This window comes from Globicephala melas, chromosome 20 (genome assembly GCF_963455315.2).
Source record: "Globicephala melas chromosome 20, mGloMel1.2, whole genome shotgun sequence".
NCBI classification, from domain to species: Eukaryota; Metazoa; Chordata; class Mammalia; order Artiodactyla; family Delphinidae; genus Globicephala; species Globicephala melas.
The window spans coordinates 18,153,313-18,174,886 of NC_083333.1; the positions used below are offsets into that span (position 1 = coordinate 18,153,313).

The window sequence follows — 21,574 nt, forward strand, 5'->3', positions numbered from 1 at the left end:
CTGAGTCAGTCCTTACTTCAGTAATAATTGTAGGTAATAGTGACTGTTTATAGTTGCGCTTGCCGTATATTGAGTCATTTAATCCTCTCAGAAAGCTATGTGGTAGGTAGGATTAATATCCCTACTTTACATGTGAGGGGTTTGTATACTTGCTCAAGATTGAGGTGAGGACTAGAAGGGGTCCTAGGATCAAGTCACTTGCAAAGGGTGACCCTAAGGCTGAATCCTGGGCAGAGTAATTCAGATAGGCTCCTGCTTTGTGATTGCACACACCAGCAGTCCATATTCTTTTGGTTTTCCCAGGGCCTCTTCGCTATAGAGTATAGTTTGGCAGGGGAGTAGGGTAGAGGATGGTGCTGTGCTGACTTAAGGATTAACCCTTAAACATTCTACCATACTCTCCCCGTCAGACATTAACACATACTGTGTATCTATAACACAGAAAAGCATTATTACAGTGCCACAAAAGGTCATTGTGATAGAGGTAGATGGGCTACCTTCATATGTTTAGATTCTCTTACTATTTTGCTTTAAATTTATCAGAATTAAAATATAAAAGGATTTTTCAAATGATGACTTATGTTGTTTAGTTATTAGTCAAAATAAATCTGATTGGGTTTGTTAGAGCCTTTGGGTCCATTAGGCCCTAGTAGATTAAGTGATTACCCTATAGAATCAGCAAAGCATTGCTCAGAAGCATGTGTTATCTCTGGTGATTAATTACTATTGGGGCTGATGTGCAGCAGATGCCTGACTCTTACTTTCTGGGTCTCTTAGCAACAGCTTGAAGAAGAAGCTGCTAAACCTCCAGAGCCTGAGAAGCCTGTGTCACCTCCTCCCGTGGAGCAGAAACACCGCAGTATTGTCCAAATTATTTACGATGAAAATCGGGTAAGTTCATGCCATTCCCGACGGCACAGGCCTTTAAAACCACTGGACTATGCCTTTTCCAGTCATCTGTGTATTCTGTGGTAATATTAATTGTATTAAACCTGCTTTCTGTTATAATTTTTAATGTTCTTAAACTTTGACTGAAGCTTGGTGTTTTTTCTTTATATACTGAAGAAAAGTTGATAGTTGTGTCTTAAATTATTTAACATTTCATTTGCATTTTATATGGTATAATACTATTTTGTGACAGTATAATTTTATCAGCTGAGTCTCTCTCCTGTTATATAAATAGTGGTAAGCAAGTGTGTAGCACATAATACAGCCATTCTGTAGTTTTTCACTTTATAAGCAACATTTAATGCCAAATACACTATTCTAGTAGAGATGGTCATTGGACGTGGAAATGGCTTGCATTATCTGCTTCAGAACTGATAGCTGGGGTGTGCTTTGAATTTTAGTTACAAAGTATGAGGCCATTGACCTTTAGGTCAACTTTCCTTTTTAGGTTTGTTAAAATAATTTCTTCTTTCATACTCATAATTAAAAGTGTCCACGGATTTAGGAAAGCCAGGCCTCAATTCTATGAATAATTTTGTGACGCTGAAGTTCGTTTTTGGCCGGAATCCAGCCCAGGAACTAGCAGTTAAAGGGAAACTGATTTCACCTTAATGTGAAGAAAACCTTTCAACAGAGCTGCTTAACACTGGGCTTCCAGAAGCCCCCAGTTCAAGAAAGAATTATATGCTTTAAGTACTATGGTAGAGAATTGGCTTGTCAGCTTAAGGTGATCATAAGGTAGAAGTTGGGGATTGTCATTTCAGTTTATTTGCCTTGTAGTGAGTGGAGTCTTACACAGGCATCCTGTAGCAAGGTTAGCCCAGATCCTAAAGGAAATTGACCTTAAGAAAAGCAGCTGTGAGATAGTCATTAAATACACTTTTATAGGAATGATCTTGGACTCAGGCGTGTGTGTGTGTAGATAGATAACTGAAAGTCATCAGGTACACAATACTTAAGGAATTTTAAGTCACTGAGAGGCAGAAATATGGACAATTATTACTAGTTCCTTGACTGGGTTCAAAATCAGTCCAATTTATTGGGCAGAACAACCTACGTGAAAATGAGTCCAGTGAGGGTGAAGGGAGTCTGTGGAAGGAGTGATGAGGACCCCTCAGGGCATGCCTGGAGGGCAGTGACGCTGGGGTCCTTGCAGGGATGTGGCCCAAGGTCAACAGGTGCTTCCTTGTTTAAGAGAAGCAAGGTACATGGATTTTATATGAAATCTCCTGCTTTTAAAAAAACACACTGGAGAACAAGAAAGTACTTCTGAGGGCTGATAGGCTTCATGGCCAGTTTGTGACTTCAGGGGTAAAGTAAATAGGGATTAGAGCTGATAATAATGGAAAAGGCTCTTATAAAATAATATATTGACTTCTTTCTTAGTATGAGTTACTTTTCAGATACATTGAATTCAGTGATATTTATTAATTGATTGAATTTCTTAATTAGCCTTCTCTTACAGGCCTAATAAACAGTTCCAGTGTTAGTGAATTCTGCGGTTGCCTGACTAGGATGTGAGGACTGAAAACTACTGAACAAGATCTGATAGAGAATTCAGTTTGTGTTAATTTATATATATGTATTTTTTTCATTAGCTAGTGTAGTAAATGTTCCTTGATGCCCATCAGCAGAAACGAAAGCTCCTTTTAGACCTCTTCTTGCCATTTTAGCATTTACAATTCAGTTTGTTACACATTCTGTGAAGAACAGAAGAACCAAACTTGAAATCTGTCTTAATATTAGACTTGCAATGAGGATTGTTTTTAACTCAGTAACCATAGAAATCATCTTTCAAAAAATAGGTTCTTTTTGTATCCCCTGCTGCTAGTCATCTGCGTTGGTGGTGCTTGTGCAGTAGACCCCGGATGGTAGCAGAAGCCCCCGAGGGGCGTGATGGGAGCAGGCCACTTTCTCACCACTGACCCTTGCCTGTGTCTTCCTCCTCACCATGCTGCCTTTGTTAGACCTTCACTGCCTCTGTAGCTTTTTGTCATGAATGACCTTACCTGTTTGGACACCGAGGTCACAGAGCGGTGGGGGGCAACAAGAGTACATCTCCGTCTTGTTGCTTGTTTGACAGTGGCAGATACTGGTTGGCAATTAAGCCAAATGTGGCCCAAGAGATAGGGGCCCTTGTCTCGTATGAGGCATCTTTTATTTAGAAAGTTAGTGCAAGGCAGAAAACTACCTCAAACTGACTGTTAGTTTTAAAATTGGCTTCCTGGGAGAAAAATTGCCTTGTATCACGTTTAAACTTGAGGCTAGGATTCATTTAGTCTCTAAACAGACTCTTCTCCTGGACTGTTTTTAACAGTTCAATTTGCTGTTACCCTTCCCAGTTGTAGGTTCCAAAAATATTTGTAAGTGCTCTAATTTCAGCATTGTAATACATATAGAAAAGAGGGGGTGTGCAGTGAAGCTTTCAGGAACATGTTTATATTTTGATTGAATGATTTGCAAGTTAACGAGGCACCAGAAGAAAGAAAGTGATTGACAGTGGAGAATGTACTTAGTGCCAACAACCTCTGGTCACCATGGCCATCGTCCTGGAAACTATCGATTTCTCTCTCTTTGCCACTCTGCAGACTTGGTTAATCAATGAAGAGCCTCAGTCCTGCCTCCTGGATATTGGTCTGGTCAATTGCTTCTCTCTTCCTCCTTCGCCAGTTGCTTGATTGGAGCCCTCACCTCTCATTGATGCTGAGTTTCCTTCCTTCAGTCATTTTTTTCTTTCTAATCCATCCTTCATATTTGAGCCCCCTGACGTGGTTCTTCAAGTAAATCTTTTTTTTTTTTTTGCGGTACTCGGGCCTCTCACCGCTGTGGCCTCTCCCGTTGCGGAGCACAGGCTCTGGACGCGCAGGCTCAGTGGCCATGGCTCACGGGCCCAGCCGCTCCGCGGCATGTGGGATCTTCCCGGACCGGGGCACGAACCCGTGTCCCCTGCATCGGCAGGCGGACTCTCAACCACTGCGCCACCAGGGAAGCCCCAAATAAAACCTTTTGATGACTTCCCCCTTTCTACAGAGTAGCCCAACCTTTTCATCAGTGCTTATGTGCCTGCCTGCCTGGCTGGCCCGTGGCCCAATATTCCCTTCTTAGCCATACCCTACCAGAACAGGTGTGAATGTTCCCTTGACGTTAGTAATTTACCCCGTGATGTTTCCCCTGCCGTCAGGCATCCCCGTGGCTTGCCTTTCTTGTCTGTTGAGTGCATTCGACTTCAGGACCCAGCTCAAGTATCATTTTCTCTATGAAGCCTTTCAAGACTCCTTATCTTCCTACACCAGGAAGGATATCTTATTCATTGTTTCCTTAGTGTCTCGCAGGTGCCTGGCACATAGAACATAGTCAACATATGTTTGAGGCATTAATTACTTCTATCTATAGACTTAGAATAAAATTATATTATGTAAATGTGAAGGTTTTAAATTAATTTTTTTCTGCCAAACGATAGGTTAATCTGTTCTTAGCGGTTAAGCCAACATGAAGTCAAATATGTAATAAAATTTTGCAAAACTTAAATCTTGGGATATGCAAACACCTTAAATATTAGCCTTTAAAATTAGCTCTGAAGAGGTAAGTGCCTTTACGTAATAGGATACCAGTAAATATTTGTCGTGATAAGATTTCCCCCTTGTCTCTCAGTATTCTCTGTTACAGCCTCACTTAGCCTGCCTGTTCTTGGCATAGACTCTATGTAATGTGGAGTGCCTCAAGAAAGCAGGTTTAAACGTTGGAGAATGAAGGTCGTCTAGAGAGAATCAGCTGTAGGTGCTAGATATTCCAAATTTATCATCTGTGATTATGCTGTTTGTGTGTTATTTAACATATACCTTAAAGCTAATAAATTTTGTGATAATTACATTTTGGCTTTTTGAGATTAGAACATTGTTCTCAACTGCAGACTGTTTTGATTGTTGTAACTTGGGGAGGGGTGGAGTGCTGCTGGCATCTAGTGGGTAGAGGCCAGGAGTACTGCTGAATAGCCTACAGTGCCCATGGCAAAGAAATGTCTGGCCCAAATGTTAATAATACCAAGGTCGACAAATCGACTTAAAACTATATACAGAAATAGCATTAGCTGTGCAAGTTCATTCGTTTTTTTTTATAGTTTTGTATATGATATTTTTGATATGTTTATTTCTCATCTTAATAACATTTTAAGTTTCTTGGAGTTTGGAAAGTGTGTTACAGTACTTTGAGCTTCCTTTGCTAATTAAACATAGTTCTTTTCACATAATATATGCTAAATAAATATTTGAACTATTGTAATTGATAAATGAAAAGGATAGTGTTTATTTTAAGGGAACATCTTTCTCTACACTTGGGGATACTGATTAGTTCCATTCCCATTTGTGTGTTGCATCAGAAGCCCTGGAGAGTTTCCCAGCCACAGTGCGTGGACATGGGAGTCTCTGCAGCGGGCAGTGAGCCCTTGTTGTTACTAGTGAGCATGTGCTGGGGCAAGAGAGAGATCTGAGAACCCCCGACACATTTGCTGGATGTCAAATTCCAGCTTAAACAGCTTTAGTATTGAATTTTATTATATTTCATTTGTCTATTAAAGGTAAATTTCTGTTAGATAGATAGCACTTTGGTCTAGATGATTTTACTTCTGAAAAAGGCATGTAAAAGTATATAATTCAACATTTATTTATTACTGAATACTTTGAGTAATTCAAACTGGTTGTTTTCTCTATTGTTATTACTAAGGTTTTCTTATAATTGGAAAATATGCTCATTATAAGCTTTTCTTCAAAGAGATCGATTTGGCTTACCGTAGTAAAGATTGGCAACTTTAATGAAAAGTTAAAAACATAAAATACCATAAAGACATTGAGTTGAAGTATTAAAAATGTTTGAAGGATTCATTTCTAATAGTGAATCTCTGTTCCCTCTCCCTGGAATCTTAATATCTTTTTGTTTTTAAGAACTTACCAATTCTTTAGGTTTTGCTTTCAATACAAATGTTCAGATCTGACTGAATTTTGTGAGGGAGTTATGAAAATAAAATTAGAGAGTATTTCAGGCTATCATATGAAAGAAGAATATTTGGAAATAAGGATAAGTTTGACTGTAGATTAGTATTTAGGTAAATATTATTAAATTGGAAGTGATTTTGCATTTAGGTAATATTATTTTTAATTATACAATATAATAATGTTTTTATCTAGAAAAAAGCAGAAGAAGCTCATAAAATATTTGAAGGTCTTGGCCCAAAAGTTGAACTGGTAAGTAAGAAATTTCTTTTTTCATGTCTAGTGCTCTTTTTGTAGCAGTTTTTCTTGGGGTATAATGGAATACAGTCATTTACTTTGGGATGAGAGTGATGTAGCTGGGCAGTAAGGGTGATAAGCTTGAAATAATGTGCACGAGCTTGGTTACCTTTGCAGAAGCATTTTCCTGATTGTGTTTTTGCCTGAGCAGCCATTTAATCACTCGGTTAGAAGGAGAAAGAATTAAGAACAGAAATAGAAAGCTCTTTGAATCATACTGTTAGGGTAATATTGGTGTTAAATCCTCCTTTGCCTTTGAGATTAAAAAAATCTATGAATGAATTTATTATGGGGTACAGTGGATTTATGAACTTTCCTAGAGCAGTGGCGTTGTTAGGAGATGGGGTGGACAGAGTTATTCAGGGAACCTGAGCCTGGAGGTTTTGGTAGGGCGTCTGTTGTGTAGACCCAGTAGTACTGTACCGCTACCATTGAGATAGAAATTGTGTCTTTGTCTCTTCATAGATGATGTACAACATTTTGTATATAAATGTTTGATTTATTTTATAGCCACTCTATAACCAGCCATCAGATACCAAAGTGTATCATGAGAACATCAAGACGTAAGTATTGATCATCTTTGGAGTTCTTCAGTTAAAGACCGTATATTCTATAAAGAGATCATTTTTATGTTATCTGCTGACGTATTATAATATAGTGTAGGTGTGTTATAATATAGTGTAGGTGTGTTTTAGATTTGTGTAATTTGCTGTCGTTTTACTATATGTTATCTTCCTCTGGCTTCTTGGGGGTTGGGGTAACAGCTTTGAGTTTCCGAGGCCAAAAAATGAAATAAATTATTGCATAAAACTAGCTGGTTTTATAATCTGCTAGTAAAAAAGGTGGATACTTAACATTGAAATGGCTTACCTTGAGGCTTGAATTTTTTGCCTCCTGTTTTGTCTTTTTTTCAGTGGAGTACCTGCAAGGCGCATGATGAAGTAAGATAATGAAGCTTTTTCATTTAAGACTAGTGATGACACCGTCCCCCACCAAGCCACATCTGCCATTGCAAAGTAGAAGTGCCACGGATCATTTTATCATTATTCAAAATCCTATTCTAGGGAAATCCCTTCCATGACTCTTGCTAATGACGGTATTTGTAGACCCTTCTGCCATTTCATGTCCTGGTGCCTTGGAAGCGCTCAGCCACCTCATGTGGGTGAGGAGACTGCTCCAGGTTGTAGTTTGCTTAGCCTTGCTCATCCCAGACACCAGGCCTTTATGGATGCACATTTTGGAATGAGAAAATAAGTGAAAAGAAAACCTAATTACTGATCTGATTGAAGTAAGAGAGGAAGCTAGATAGGTATCTTTTTTTTTATTATCATATTTTAAGAGAATTTTAGATGAATTATTCTTAGTTTGTAACAAAAATGTGATATTTCTACTTTATATGTTTTATTAAGTATAACCAGAACATTATACTTATTTACTAGTACCGTTACTAATGAGCACATTGCTATTTATATATATATATCTTTTTTTTTTCTTTTAAAAAATTTTCTTACTGAGAGTATGTGCAATAGTTGACTACTTTGCAGAACTGGTGGCAAATATAATTTGCATGGTAGTATGCATGATAAAAATTGAAATTTGAATAATTTTAACTTTTGTTAAGTAAGTGGTTTATAATAAAAGTCATATACTTAGAATTTTTCTGTGAGATGCTGCTATGGGCTTGACAACCCTTAGAAATAGGTTAGGCAAAACTCATATAAAATATACCTTGTTTTGGAACTGTTTCTCTGTTTTAACATTTTTACAAAGGAGAATAGCAGATAAAATCTAGTTGGCTACTTTTAATGATTTTTTTTCCGCAAAGCTTCCGTTATGTTTGTGTTCTGTCTTTTCCCTGATATTAGCTGCAGAGCAGCCCTGATTTATTTCATATTAGCTACATTGCCTGCTACAGTGCTTATCACACTGTCCTGAGATGGGGTTCTTCATTTAAATTCTTAGGAAACATTTTAAGTTATATTTATTGATTGTCATTTGCTTTTGAGTAGTACATAATTACAATGAGAGCAAACTGAATATATGGTAACGCTCCTGCTGTAGATCACCTTGTGAAATACCGTTCACTCAGCTGCATGCGTCTGTATGGATCGTTCAGTAGCTATTCTGTCATCACCGTCATTTGCTTTGTATGAAATAGCAAACGTTCCTTTTAATAATTCTCTTCATCTCTTGGCTACTTTTCCGTATAGCCAGCTCCTGACTGTCCATGCTTATTTGAGTGGAGCCAGTGTCAATGTTAGTCCTGAGTGGCAGATAATCCAAAAAATTACTCCTACTTGCCTTGGCTTTGTATTTATATTTGAATAATCAGCTTGAAATCCTTTCTGGAAGTAGGTGGGGTATAAATATTTATATCTGAGCCTGCATGTCATTGTTTTTGAAGGTTGCAGTGCTTCCAATTTGAAAAGTGAAACTATTACACTAAGTTATAAGGGAAGTCTTCCTGTCCTGTCACGTTGGCCTCCGTGGCGTCTTAGAGTGTATTGTGTTGTTTCTGTGTAAAGCAGAAGCTGCCTCTGTGTTGGTGCACTCTCACAGGAGGGAGGACAGCACATACCTGAGGGAGGAGATAACTTTACAAGCTCCGCCTTCTCTTATGCCCCCCTCCCTCCAAGAGTGTGCCAAGGTGTTTATCTCACGAGGGTTCTTAAGGAGAATCAGTAACTGTGTAATCAGAACTTGAAAATAATATTTGCCTTACAATTGAATGTAATAACTAAAAATGAACTATTTGTATTAAAGTCTTACTATAGAATGGGAGGAATTTTAGTCAGTTCTAATTATTGCAGGAGTCTTATTTTGCAGGGTGAAAAAAATTAGGGTTAACTTTGATTACATCATATATTCTTAAGTGATCTTCGCTTGTTTTTCAGTGTCTCTGAAAACAAAAAAGTGAATGCATTATTAAATTGTACTTTTTCTTAATGTCATACAACCATATTTTTCTCTTCTAGAAACCAGGTGATGAGGAAAAAACTCATTTTATTTTTTAAAAGAAGAAATCATGCAAGAAAACAAAGGGTGAGGTCCTATCCTTGTTAACTGAAATTTGTGCAACTTTCCCGTCCGCGCTTCTTCAGGCATTCGCTTTCCCATTGTAGTGAGAACGGTTCTTGATCACACATGAGAACAGGTGCTGATTTAGACAGTAACTATAGATGTGACGTAAATATAAATCTAATTCTAGCAACATTTTGATGTCATAAATCACATTTAATATCATTATCAAATTGATTTCTTTAGTCATCTGTGTATAACATTTTCATCTAGCCAAAATAAAGAAAATGGTGAGTAGTTAAAAAAAAATATGAAAGAGAAATAGGATGATCTACATTTAGTCTCTTAACCCTCAAACAAATGTGGGTAAGTTATGGTCATGCTGATAAGACATCACTGTTCTTTCTTATTAGAAACTGGGTCAGCTAAAGTTCAGCTTTTTCAAATTCACATCGTTTTTCATATTTATTATAGGACTTGCAGTCTAAAAATTTTGTGGTTATAATCTTCATGGAAATTAAGTTACAGAAAATATAATGCCAGTATTCTTACTTTTATAGTGTGTTCCTACTAATTTTAGACAGACTATTAATTCATTTAAATTGTTTTTTAGTGAATAAATGATGTTCTTTGATTCACATCAGAAATGAACTTTGTACCTTGTATTTAAGGACCTGACAGTTTAATGAATTTTAAGGGTCAACAGCTTTTATTTGGTATTATAACTTCTAGCGTTCTAATTTGCCAGTCTAGTCCTTCAGATACTTTCTTAAATTACCGGTCTTGAATCTTTTTTTTTTTTTTTTGCCAAGAGCATACACATATAAATAAGAAATTAGCTAAAGTATTTTTTTCTATCTGATCATTTTGTTGTAATCATGGTGTAATTGCTAAATTTGCTATCTGGAGACACAAACACAGAAGCATGGACTTTGTTTTCATACTTCACAGGGTATTTAGTTATGAAGTTTGTATGTTCATTGATTTGCTTAATAAATACTTATTGGCTATTTCCTTTGTCCCATGTATTATTCTACAAAGGGAGCGGGCAGCCACGTGGTTTTAGCCCTTAGGGAGCCTAAGGAGTAAGGGGGTAGATGAGGCTGCAGGCGATTACAGTGTTGTGGTCTTACGATGGCACAGGATGTACAGATGACCATGAGAGCGTGTAAGGGGACAGCTGGCGCAGATATGAATCATGAGGGGTGTTGCACAGGAAAACCAGTCCCCTGCAGACTTTCACAAGCAGTGGGAGCAGCTCACGGGAAGGTCTGGGAAGTGGAGGGAGTGTGGCAGGTTGGAGAGGGCTGGGCTTGGACTGAGCTGGGAGGGTGGCGAGGAGTGAGGCTGTGCAGGGAAGCCAGGGCAGGGTTGTGCACAGATCCTGAGGGCAGCTTTTAAGTGTTTGAGCTGAGGAAGTGAAATGTTGAGCTCTGTGTTTTAAGAAGTTGCATCTGGTTATGCCATTCAGGGTGCATGGGAGTCATTTAGGAAGGAGGCCGTTGCTTGAATCCAGATGAGACCGAGGGGGCGGCATAGAGCTGAGCACAGGTGGAGGCCCAGGAGTAGACAGGCTATGAGGAGACGGGGCATGGGGAAGGCAGTGCTTTCCCCTCGCGGCCGCTTCCTGGAGCTGACCGTGTGGCAGGCCCTTTCGTTGTCTCACACCCACGGTCTGGGACTTGTAGTGCACGGTTCTCTTTTTCTTCTCTGTTTAAAAAATGAGATCATACATTATTCTTTCCTCTAAAAGCATTCGCTCTCGATTTCATGTAGTTTACTGCATTTCTTTTTATCATAAAGAACAACCAATTTCTGCCTTTTCCAAACTGTCAGAAATGTTCATTATATGGCATTATTTGTAGTAAGAAAAAACTGCAAGTAACCAAAACGTCCAGCAGTAGAGGGATGGTTTAAGTGTGAGTGTTTTCTCTGACCTACTGGAAGGATAAAAACAAAATGTTAATCCGCTTGCCTTTGGGATTATGAACTATTTACATGTTTCTATTTCTCATTTTCCATTTTTTTTGACAGTGAAGATGTAAATGTTATCAGAGTGGCTCATCATTTAGTTTGTTAATTTGTGTAGTCTTAATATTAACTAAAAAATCCAGCCACGATAGGCTCTATGTGTTGATCTTTCCTAGAAAACAGCTCCCTTTCTTTCTCTTCTTTCAGATCAAGGACAGCTTTTCATTCACAGTTGAGTCATAGGCCACATGTACTTCTGACTTAGCCTTAAGAAGTAACCTTTACTTTAAAGTATTAGGTTTGTCAGAATCACAGAGTTTAGTTTAATTATTAATTTGCTACGGGTATTTAATAGGAGCAAAAAATCTGCCAACGTTATGATCAGCTCATGGAGGCATGGGAGAAAAAAGTGGACAGAATAGAAAATAATCCTCGGAGGAAAGCTAAAGAAAGCAAAACAAGGGAGTATTATGAAAAGCAGTTTCCAGAAATTCGAAAACAAAGAGAACAGCAAGAACGGTTTCAGCGGTAAGTGGTTTGATGTTTAATGGCTATGCTGTTTTCCTTTGAATCATACTTTTGATCCTTCACAATATTTATTGTTACCTGAATCTAATCATTAAGAAAGTTCATAAAGAAATTTTATTATGTTTTTCCTCTTTTTTTTTCCAGTGGAAGTATAGTTGATTTACAGTGTTGTGTTAATTTCTGCTATATAGCAAAGTGATTCAGTTATACATATATATATATTCTTTTTAATATTCTTTTCCACTATGGTTTATCACAGGATATTGAATACAGTTCCCTGTGCTATACAGTAGGGCCTTGTTTATCCATTCTATATATAATAGTTTGCATCTGCTAATCCCAAACTCCCAATCCATCCCTCCCCTGCCCCTTGGCAACCACAAGTCTGTTCTCTGTGTCTGTGAGTCTAAGAACTTTTATTTTGAATATAAAACTTCATTATCAGCTAACAATGTTTATGCCTTAGTGAATCTAATATTAATTTTTTATATTTAATCATGCTGTTGAATCTAAATTTAAGTGAATATTTTGAAGTTAATTCTTCAGTTCTTGAAAACGCTCATTCCTTTGGAAATGACAGTTAGTAAGAATAGACTTGCATGTCTCACAGTTCTTCGTCACCTCCCAACATGATCAAAACTCTTAAATTGATTGCTAATTGAGAAATTCTTTGTTATTGGTATGTAGTTTCTGATTTCTTTTTACTTTTAGAGAACAAGTACTTTTGCAAAGGTAGAAGCTTTAGTTTTCTTCTCCACTGTCTCATGAAAGCCCCGTTAATCACAATTAAGTTTCTGTCAGGGATGATGATTGTGTTTTTTTCCCATCCCTTTAAAAATGTTTTGTGTATTTTTCTAAGTCTGCTATCCTGTTCTCTGGAAGGCAGACAAAAGACTGCTATTTGAGATGAAAATGACACCAATAACTGTAGTTTTCCAGAAGTTTCCCATAAACAGTTCTGCCATGGGAACTTAGACATGTAACCTTTAAAAAGAAATCTTACCATTTAAATTGTTACTAATTTTATAGATAAATGGCTTAAACATATTACTTAAAAGTAGTTTCTCAGTAGCATTTTAGGTTTCTTCTCTGACTTCTAGTTGATTAAAAAGTCCCATTCAAAAAAAAAAAGTCCCATTCAGAAAAGAAATCGACGTAAAAGTAATCTAACTGATATGTCTTCTTTATAAAAGGCCTTTAAATATATCTAAAATTTCTCCCTCATATTTAGAGTTGGGCAGAGGGGAGCTGGTCTTTCAGCCACCATTGCTAGGAGTGAACATGAGATTTCTGAAATTATTGATGGGCTCTCTGAACAGGAGGTAAGACAGTTAATTGATTTAATTCAAGTTAATTGATTAATTATTCAGGCATTTTAGCTTCATACCCCATAAACTAAGGATTTATTTGTATATAACTGAGGGAACACTTATGGCGTTTGAATTGTTCCAAAGTTTGTGGCCAACCATCGAAGGTTTTAAACAAGGCTGCCCTGTGCCATTTTTACGAAGACGGCTTTGGCAGCAGGGAGGCCTGGAAAGAGGTGAGGAGGCGGTTATGATAAAAATAAGGACCTGAGTCAGGGCGACAGTGGTAGAAATGTGTAGGAAGGGCCTGGTGGAGAGATTTGTAGAAGGCAGAGTGGACAGGACAAGTGTGGGATGAGAAAGAAGAGCAGGTGAGAGGACTGAGCTGCTGGTGCCGTTTCCTAAAAGAACAAAGGAGCGTGTACTTTGCAGGTGTTTGTATGTTGGGTTGTGGACCTGAGGTTTGTATGTTGGGTTTGTGGACCTGAGGACCTGAGGGGATGTCCGGAGTGTGATCTCTAGCCAGCTGAGATCTGATCTGATATTAATAAATCAGTTCTGAATAAGAATAAATTTCTGTTCCTAACAGTGAATCTTTGTAGCTGTTTTCAAACTATCTCTGAAGGTCGGTCCAACAACCATATATTGAGTTTTGCTAGTTTTGGTTTTATAATATGGCTTTTAAAAAACCTCATCTCTAAATTCTGAAAGTCATGCTTATTTGAACATCGTGGTCCTCTAAAGTAATGAAGACAATTATTATATTGCTATACATTTCAGAATTTGTGGCCATAATCTCTGCAGTGATGACTAACTCTGTGAAATTTCTTTGCTCACTTTTTGACTGATTCTATAAGGGGGGCATCTGTAAACAGCCAAAACTAGTATTAGGTGAGGTGATTTCAACCAACACACTTTGGTGTTCAGACTGATTGAGAGTACCCATAAAATTAGAACCTTTGTAAGGACTTTACTCTAAGGCAATGTCCGCTTCTAGGAGAAGAGTTTCAGGAAAAAAACCTAGCCTTGTATTGAGGTCAGTACTTATACTTTTTGGTAAAAGTTTTCTCATGGAAGTTTATGTTTATAAACTTACAGAATTAAACTGTGGGAAAAATAAATTGTATGACTGTAACCTAGTTTTAGTTGAAATTCTAAGGATAATAGTCTTAAATTTGCAGTGGAAAGATTATGTAAGATTAGCAAGAAGTGTTTAATACTTAAGTAAGTTTAGTTAATTTAAAATCAATGACCTTAAGATTTCGGTTCCTGTCTGCTTATTTTTCTATTTTATTATTCTTTAAAATGATGTTAAGACTTTTTTAAATGAGGCAATATTAATGTTAGTAAGTGCTTCATAAGATCATTACTTCAGTGACCTGACATTACTGTGTGTCCTTTAGGTCTAAGATTCATTATTTGAAGTATCAGCTTCCTTTAAGGAAAGAACTCTTCTCAAATTGTAGTAGTGGATTATAAAAAAATAATAACTGTAGTCTCTGCCTCTGTTATTCATGCAATGAGTATTTATTAGATAATATGTATAATTACTGTATGTTAGATGTTATGGTACCACTGCTGTTGTCATTAAAGTACATATGTGGTGTTTCACTGTCGATTAAGACAGTTGGTCTGTGGCCCTTTTTAAGTTTTATTCTCTGTAAATTGCATTCTTTTTTCTTTTTTTTTCAGAATAATGAGAAACAAATGCGACAGCTCTCTGTGATCCCACCTATGATGTTTGATGCAGAACAGAGAAGGGTCAAGTTCATTAACATGAATGGGCTTATGGAGGACCCTATGAAGATTTATAAAGATAGGCAGTTCATGAATGTTTGGACTGACCATGAGAAGGAGATCTTTAAGGACAAGTAATTTAAATTTTAAATTACTCTCTAATAGAAGCTTACAGTGGTGCAGTGGTTGGGAGTCCGCCTGCTGATGCAGGGGACACGGGTTCGTGCCCCAGTCCGGGAGGATCCCACATGCCGCGGAGCAGCTGGCCCCGTGGGCCATGGCCACTGGGCCTGCGCGTCCGGAGCCTGTGCTCCAGAGCGGGAGAGGCCACAACAGTGAGAGGCCCACGTACCGCAAAAAAAAAAAAAAAAAAAAAAAAAAAAAAGAAGCTTACATAAGTTAGTGAAAAGTATTGGCATTTACTTGTAAATTGAACTGTTTCCCCCAAAACTTGACCCTATTTTGGCATTTGAGTGGGTACTGTGGAAGTCAGAAAAGACAGATTTGATATGACCTTCCTGTAAGTTTATGGGTGGGAATGTAGGTCCCAGGTAAGAACAGGGTTGTGGAGTCATTTTAAGAGTGGTACCCAAACCTGGGCGGTGTCCTATTCACCGGGGGGTGCATTTTAAAGTTACAGATTTCTGTGCTCTACTGTATTCCAATCCAGTCAGTTCCTGGCGGACGGTGCCCAGGAATCTGTGCCCTTTAAGAGGACATTAGCATTTAGGAGTCGCTAGAAATTAGTCTACATTATATTTCTATTCCCAAGGGCTTCCCCCTCTTTTTAAGTTGTTAAAATGTGTGTGTGTGTGTGTTTTTCTTTTACTCAGGTTTATCCAGCATCCAAAAAACTTTGGACTAATTGCATCTTACTTGGAAAGGAAGGTAAGAAATGGTTTGCACTGAGAATGTCTGTAGGTTTGTGATGGTTGCTGCTTTGAAGCTTTTGTGCCTAGTACACAGAAGTAGTTAAATAGAAATATAACTAGTTAAATAGAATTTTTGCAAAGGGCTTGATACAGAAAAGATTCTCATGGGAATAGTATAGTGATATTTACAATTATATGATGACCAATTCTAAGCACAGAACACAGACTAATTTTCATGGTTAATCAAAAATGACCTGATATTATATTTCTGTAAAAAAACATAGGTTACAATGTTTTTTGAACCTCATTAAACTTCTAATTAAAATTTCAGAGTCCTGATTTTTCCTGAAATTTTTTCACAGTGGATTGGATGTTGGGTTTGTGAGCAAAGTGAGACATTTTGAATATTTACGTATATAGAGGAAGAAAGAGAATTTAGTTACTCATAAAGAAGAAAGTGCTTGAATGTTTCTGATAGTTCCTGGTATCTTTTACATAATTTGTATTAAGACAGCTATAATTATCCATCAAGATAGTACACACTATATATATGTATTTTTACAGCCTAGATATGCCTTAAAAAGCTAGCCATTTGTGGTTTTCCTCATTTTATACTTTGAGAACACTAGAGATTTTCCTTGAAAGTGTTACTTGATACTTTTAAAAAATTTTATTTCATTGGATCCTCAAAAATAATTTTTTTTTTGGTAGAGTGTTCCTGATTGTGTTTTATATTACTACTTAACCAAGAAAAATGAGAATTATAAAGCCCTAGTAAGAAGGAACTATGGAAAACGCAGAGGAAGAAACCAGGTATGTTTCATTATTGTATGAAACAATTTCAGGGTTGGTGGAAATATGAAGATGAAAAATTTTATAATAGGAACCTTATATATAGTAAGGTGCACTTTAGCAATTGACATTTCTGTTAAATTAATTAGAATGTTATGAGCATGTTTTTATTATTTTGAATATATATTTAATGTGTTATATTTTCTACTTTGAATGCATTTTAAGTTTCTAGTATAACAAAATTAATGAGAAGTTTTATATTTTCATGCTGTCGAAATTGTGCATGTCAGAGTTAACAATAATAATGTAATTAAATATGAGAACCGTGACAGCCTATTAAATATACCACCTTTACCAGTCCTTTTGTCTGTGGAGGGGACAGGTAGAGTAAGGGAGAGAAGTGAGAAGTACAGCATGGTGACTAGAGTACAGGGTTGTTTACTGAAATACCTGGGACCTGATTGTGTTTCAGGTTAACTTTATTTCTGGGGTTAAAGCACTTGACCTCAAAAGATTGTTTTTAATGCAGTGCAGTATGTGTTTTCACAGTCGCAGTTCAGTACTTTAGAAACTCTTTTCCTTCAAGTAGCTGATCAGCCGCCGTCACAGCTCCCATCTGTTCTTCCTGTGCGCCCCACACCCTGAGACCGCTTGCAGGATGCGTGGCACGTGTGGGCGTGGACGGCTGCTGCCATCTTCAGCATTCCTGACGCTCTTCTGGTTCCCTCACACAGTCCCCCGCCTTCCCTTCCCTGGTCACCCCGGTCGCCAGATACAGGTTCTCTCATGATGTGTGGTCATTGTTTCTCCAAAACAATGCCACCTGACAAGATGTGATGACACACTCATCAGAAGCAGTATTTCTTGGTCAAAAAAAGTATAGAGTGTTTCATGAGTCAACTGTGTAAAACCCTGCTAGAGGTCAAGTGAGCTGCGGTGGGTGGGTGAGGGGCCAGGACTAAGACTGTAGTGAACGAGGGGCACGGGGTGCGGGGCTACACGCTGCAGAGCACAGGTGTCCCCTTGTTTGTAAGGTTTGCTTAGAGAGGGCGCTGAGGAACGGTGGCGGGGCTGCTGGGAAACAGAAGGGAGGGAAGGGCCTGCTGGTGCAGCAGCCAGTGTTGCAGAGACAGAGCAGTGGCTACAGAGCTCCAGGAAGGGCTAACCAACTATCTGAATGGCAGGTTGGACATTGGCGGTGATGTGGGAAACTCTGTTGCACCAGAGGAGTCAGGGCATCTCCCCACTTCCCACAGAGAAAGTGGAGTCAGGGTCCATTAGCCAGAGATGGTAGAGCCCACCAGCATCTCAAACAAGTTTCAGCTACTAATTTTTTTTTTTTTAATTGATTCTTCCAATCCAAGAACATGGTATATCTCTCCATCTGTTTGTATCATCTTTAATTTCTTTTATCAGTATCTTACAGTTTTCTGCATACAGGTCTTTTGTCTCCTTAGGTAGATTTATCCCTAGGTATTTTATTCTTTTTGTTGCAGTGGTAAAGGGGAGTGTTTCCTTAATTCCTCTTTCAGATTTTTCATCATTAGTGTATAGGAATGCAAGAGATTTCTGTGCATTAATTTGTATCCTGCAGCTTTACCAAATTCATTGATTAGCTTTAGTAGTTTTCTGGTGGCATCTTTAGGATTCTCAATGTATCTGCAAACCGTGACAGTTTTACTTATTCTTTTCCAATTTGTATTCCTTTTATTTCTTTTTCTTCTCTGATTGCCAAGGTTAGGACTTCCAAAGCTATGTTGAATAATAGTGGTGAGAGTGGACATCCTTGTCTTGTTCCTGATCTTAGAGGAAATGCTTTCAGCTTTTCACCATTGAGAATGATGTTTGCTGTGCGTTTGTCCTATATGGCCTTTATTATGTTGAGGTCGGTTCCCTCTATGCCCACTTTCTGGAGAGTTTTCATCATAAATGGGTGTTGAATTTTGTCGAAAGCTTTTTCTGCATCTATTGAGATGATCATATGGTTTTTATTCTTCAATTTGTTAATATGGTGTATCACGTTGATTGATTTGCATATATTGAAGAATCCTTGCATCCCTGGGATAAATCCCACTTGATCATGGTGTATCATCCTGTTAATGTGTTGTTGGATTCTGTTTGCTAGTATTTTGTTGAGGATTTTTGCATCTATATTCATCAGTGATATTGGTCTGTAATTTTCTGTTTTTGTAGTATCTTTGTCTGGTTTTGGTATCAGGGTGATGGTGGCCTCATAGAATGAGTTTGGGAGTGTTCCTTCCTCTGCAGTTTTTTGGAAGAGTTTGAGAAGGATGGGTGTTAGCTCTTCTCTAAATGTTTGGTAGAATTCACCTGTGAAGCCATCTGGTCCTGGACTTTTGTTTGTTGGAAGATTTTTAATCAGTTTCAATTTCATTACTTGTGATTGGTCTGTTCATATTTTCTATTTCTTCCTGGTTCAGTCTTGGAAGGTTATACCTTTCTAAGAATTTGTCCATTTCTTCCAGGATGTCCATTTTGTTGGCATAGAGTTGCTTGTAGTAGTCTCTTAGGATGCTTTGTATTTCTGTGTTGTCTGTTGTAACTTCTCCTTTTTCATTTCTAACTTTACTGATTTGAGTCCTCTCCCTCTTTTTCTTGATGAATCTGGCTAATGGTTTATTAATTTTGTTTATGTTCTCAAAGAACCAGCTTTTAGTTTTATTGATCTTTGCTATTGTTTTCTTTGTGTCTATTTCATTTATTTCTGCTCTCATCTTAATGATTTCTTTCCGTTTCCTAACTTTGGGTTTTGTTTGTTCTTCTGTCTCTAGTTCTTTTAGGTGTAAGGTTAGATTGTTTATCTGAGATATTTCTTGTTTCTTGAGTTAGGCTTGTATTGCTATAAACTTCCCTCTTAGGACTGCTTTTGCTGCATCCCATAGGTTTTGGATCGTCGTGTTTTCGTTGTCATTTGTCTCTGGGTATTTTTTGATTTCCTCTTTGATTTCTTCAGTGATCTCTCGGTTATTTAGTAACGTATTGTTTAGCCTCCATGTGTTTGTGTTTTTTACATTTTTTTCCCTGTGACTGATCTCTAATCTCATAGTGTTGTGGTCAGAAAAGATGCTTGATATGATGTCAATTTTCTTAAATTTACTGAGGCTTGATTTGTGAGCCAAGATGTGATCTATCCTGGAGTATGTTCCGTGCGCACTTGAGAAGAAAGTGTAATCTGCTGTCTCTGGATGGAATGTCCTATAAATATCAATTAAATCTGTCTGGTCTCTTGTGTCATTTAAAGCTTGTGTTTCCTTTTCTGTATGGATGATCTGTCCATTGGTGTAAGTGAGGTGTTGAAGTCCCCCACTATTACAGTGTTACTGTCGATTTCCTCTTTTATAGCTGTTAGCAGTTGCCTTATGTATTGAGGTGCTCCTATGTTGGGCGCATATATATTTATAATTGTTATGTCTCCTCTTGGATTGATCCCTTGATCATTATGTAGTGTCCTTCCTTGTCTCTTGTAACATTCTTTATTTTAAAGTCTCTTTTATCTGATATGAGGATTGCTACTCCAGCTTTCTTTTGATTTCCATTTGCATGGAATATCTTTTTCTGTCCCCTCACTTTCAGTCTGAATGTGTCCCTAGGTGTGAAGTGGGTCTCTTATAGACAGTATATATATGGGTCTTGTTTTTGTATCCATTCAGCAAGACTGTGTCTTTTGTTTGGAGCATTTAATACATTCACGTTTAAGGTAGTTATCAATATGTATATTCCTGTTACCATTTTCTTAATTGTTATGAGCTGTTTTTTGTAGGTCCTTTTCTTCTCTTGTGTTTCCCACTTAGAGAAGTTCCTTTAGCATTTGTTGTAGAGCTGGTTTGGTGGTGCTGAATTCTCTTAGCTTTTGCTTGTCTGTAAAACTTTTTGTGTGTGTGTGTGTGTGTGTGTGTGTGTGTGTGTGTGTGTGGTACGCGGGCCTCTCACTGCTGTGGCCTCTCCCGCTGCGGAGCGCAGGCTCTGGACGCGCAGGCCCAGCGCCCACCCAGTGCCCACGGCCCACGGGCCCAGCTGCTCCGCAGCACGCGGGATCCTCCCGGACCGGGGCATGAACCCGCATCCCCTGCATCGGCAGGCGGACTCCCAACCACTGCACCACCAGGGAAGCCCATCTGTAAAACTTTTGATTTCTCCATTGAATCTGGATGAGATCCTTGCTGGGTAGAGTAATCTTGGTTGTAGTTTCTTCCCTGTCATCATATCGTGCTGCCCCCTTCTGGTTTGTGGAGTTTCTGCTGAGAAATCAGCTGTTAACTTTATGGGAGTTCCCTTGTATGTTATTTGTCGTTTTTCCCTTGTTGCTTTCAATAATTTTTCTTTGTCCTTAATTTTTGTCAGTTTGATTACTGTGTGTCTCCGCGTGTTTCTCCTTGGGTTTATCCTGCCTGGGACTCTCTGCACTTCCTGGACTTGGGTGGCTATTTCCTTTCCCACGTTAGAGAAGTTTTCGACTATAATCTCTTCAAATATTTTCTCGGGTCCTTTCCCTCTCTCTTCTCCTTCTGGGACCCTTATAATGCGAATGTTGTTACGTTTAATGTTGTCCCAGAGGTCTCTTATGCTGTCTTCATTTCTTTTCCTTCTTTTCTCTTTATTCTGTTCCATGGCAGTGAATTCCACCATTCTGTCTTCCAGGTCACGTATCCGTTCTTCTGCCTCAGTTATTCTGCTATTGATTCCTTCTACTGTAGTTTTCATTTCAGTTTTTGTATTGTTCATCTCTGTTTGAACAGAGATGAACACCTCTGTTCTTCTAGGTGTTTGTTCTTTAATTCTTCTAGGTCTTTGTTAAACATTTCTTGCATCTTCTCGATCTTTGCCTCCATTCTTTTTCTGAGGTCCTGGATCATCTTCACTGTCATTATTCTGAATTCTTTTTCTGAAAGATTGCCTATCTCCACTTCATTTAGTTGTTTTTCTGGGGTTTTATCTTGTTCCTTCATCTGGTACATAGCCCTCTGCCTTTTCATCTTGTCTGTCTTTCTGTGAATGTGGTTTTTGTTCCACAGCCTGCAGGATTGTAGTTCTTCTTGCTTCTGCTGTCTGCCCTCTCAGCTACTAATTTTTAACAATAGCTTTATTCCTAATTACAAAG

The 21,574-nt window shown here is 38.1% G+C and overlaps 1 protein-coding gene across 14 annotated transcripts in view; it reads left to right on the forward strand.

Moving 5' to 3' along the window:
* Positions 1-21,574, forward strand: part of NCOR1 (nuclear receptor corepressor 1) — a 143,423-nt gene that overhangs the window by 51,669 nt on the left and 70,180 nt on the right. For 8 of the 14 annotated variants that reach the window (XM_060291094.2, XM_060291086.2, XM_060291090.2 and 5 more), the window contains exons 6-15: positions 778-891; positions 6,129-6,185; positions 6,741-6,793; positions 7,145-7,171; positions 9,206-9,272; positions 11,575-11,747; positions 12,979-13,069; positions 14,747-14,925; positions 15,625-15,679; positions 16,375-16,476. In XM_060291094.2, the coding sequence (XP_060147077.1) occupies positions 778-891; positions 6,129-6,185; positions 6,741-6,793; positions 7,145-7,171; positions 9,206-9,272; positions 11,575-11,747; positions 12,979-13,069; positions 14,747-14,925; positions 15,625-15,679; positions 16,375-16,476 (918 nt within the window). The remainder of the gene's footprint in view (positions 1-777; positions 892-6,128; positions 6,186-6,740; positions 6,794-7,144; positions 7,172-9,205; positions 9,273-11,574; positions 11,748-12,978; positions 13,070-14,746; positions 14,926-15,624; positions 15,680-16,374; positions 16,477-21,574) is intronic. The other 6 variants (XM_060291089.2, XM_070044532.1, XM_060291088.2 and 3 more) reach the window with 1 other exon arrangement.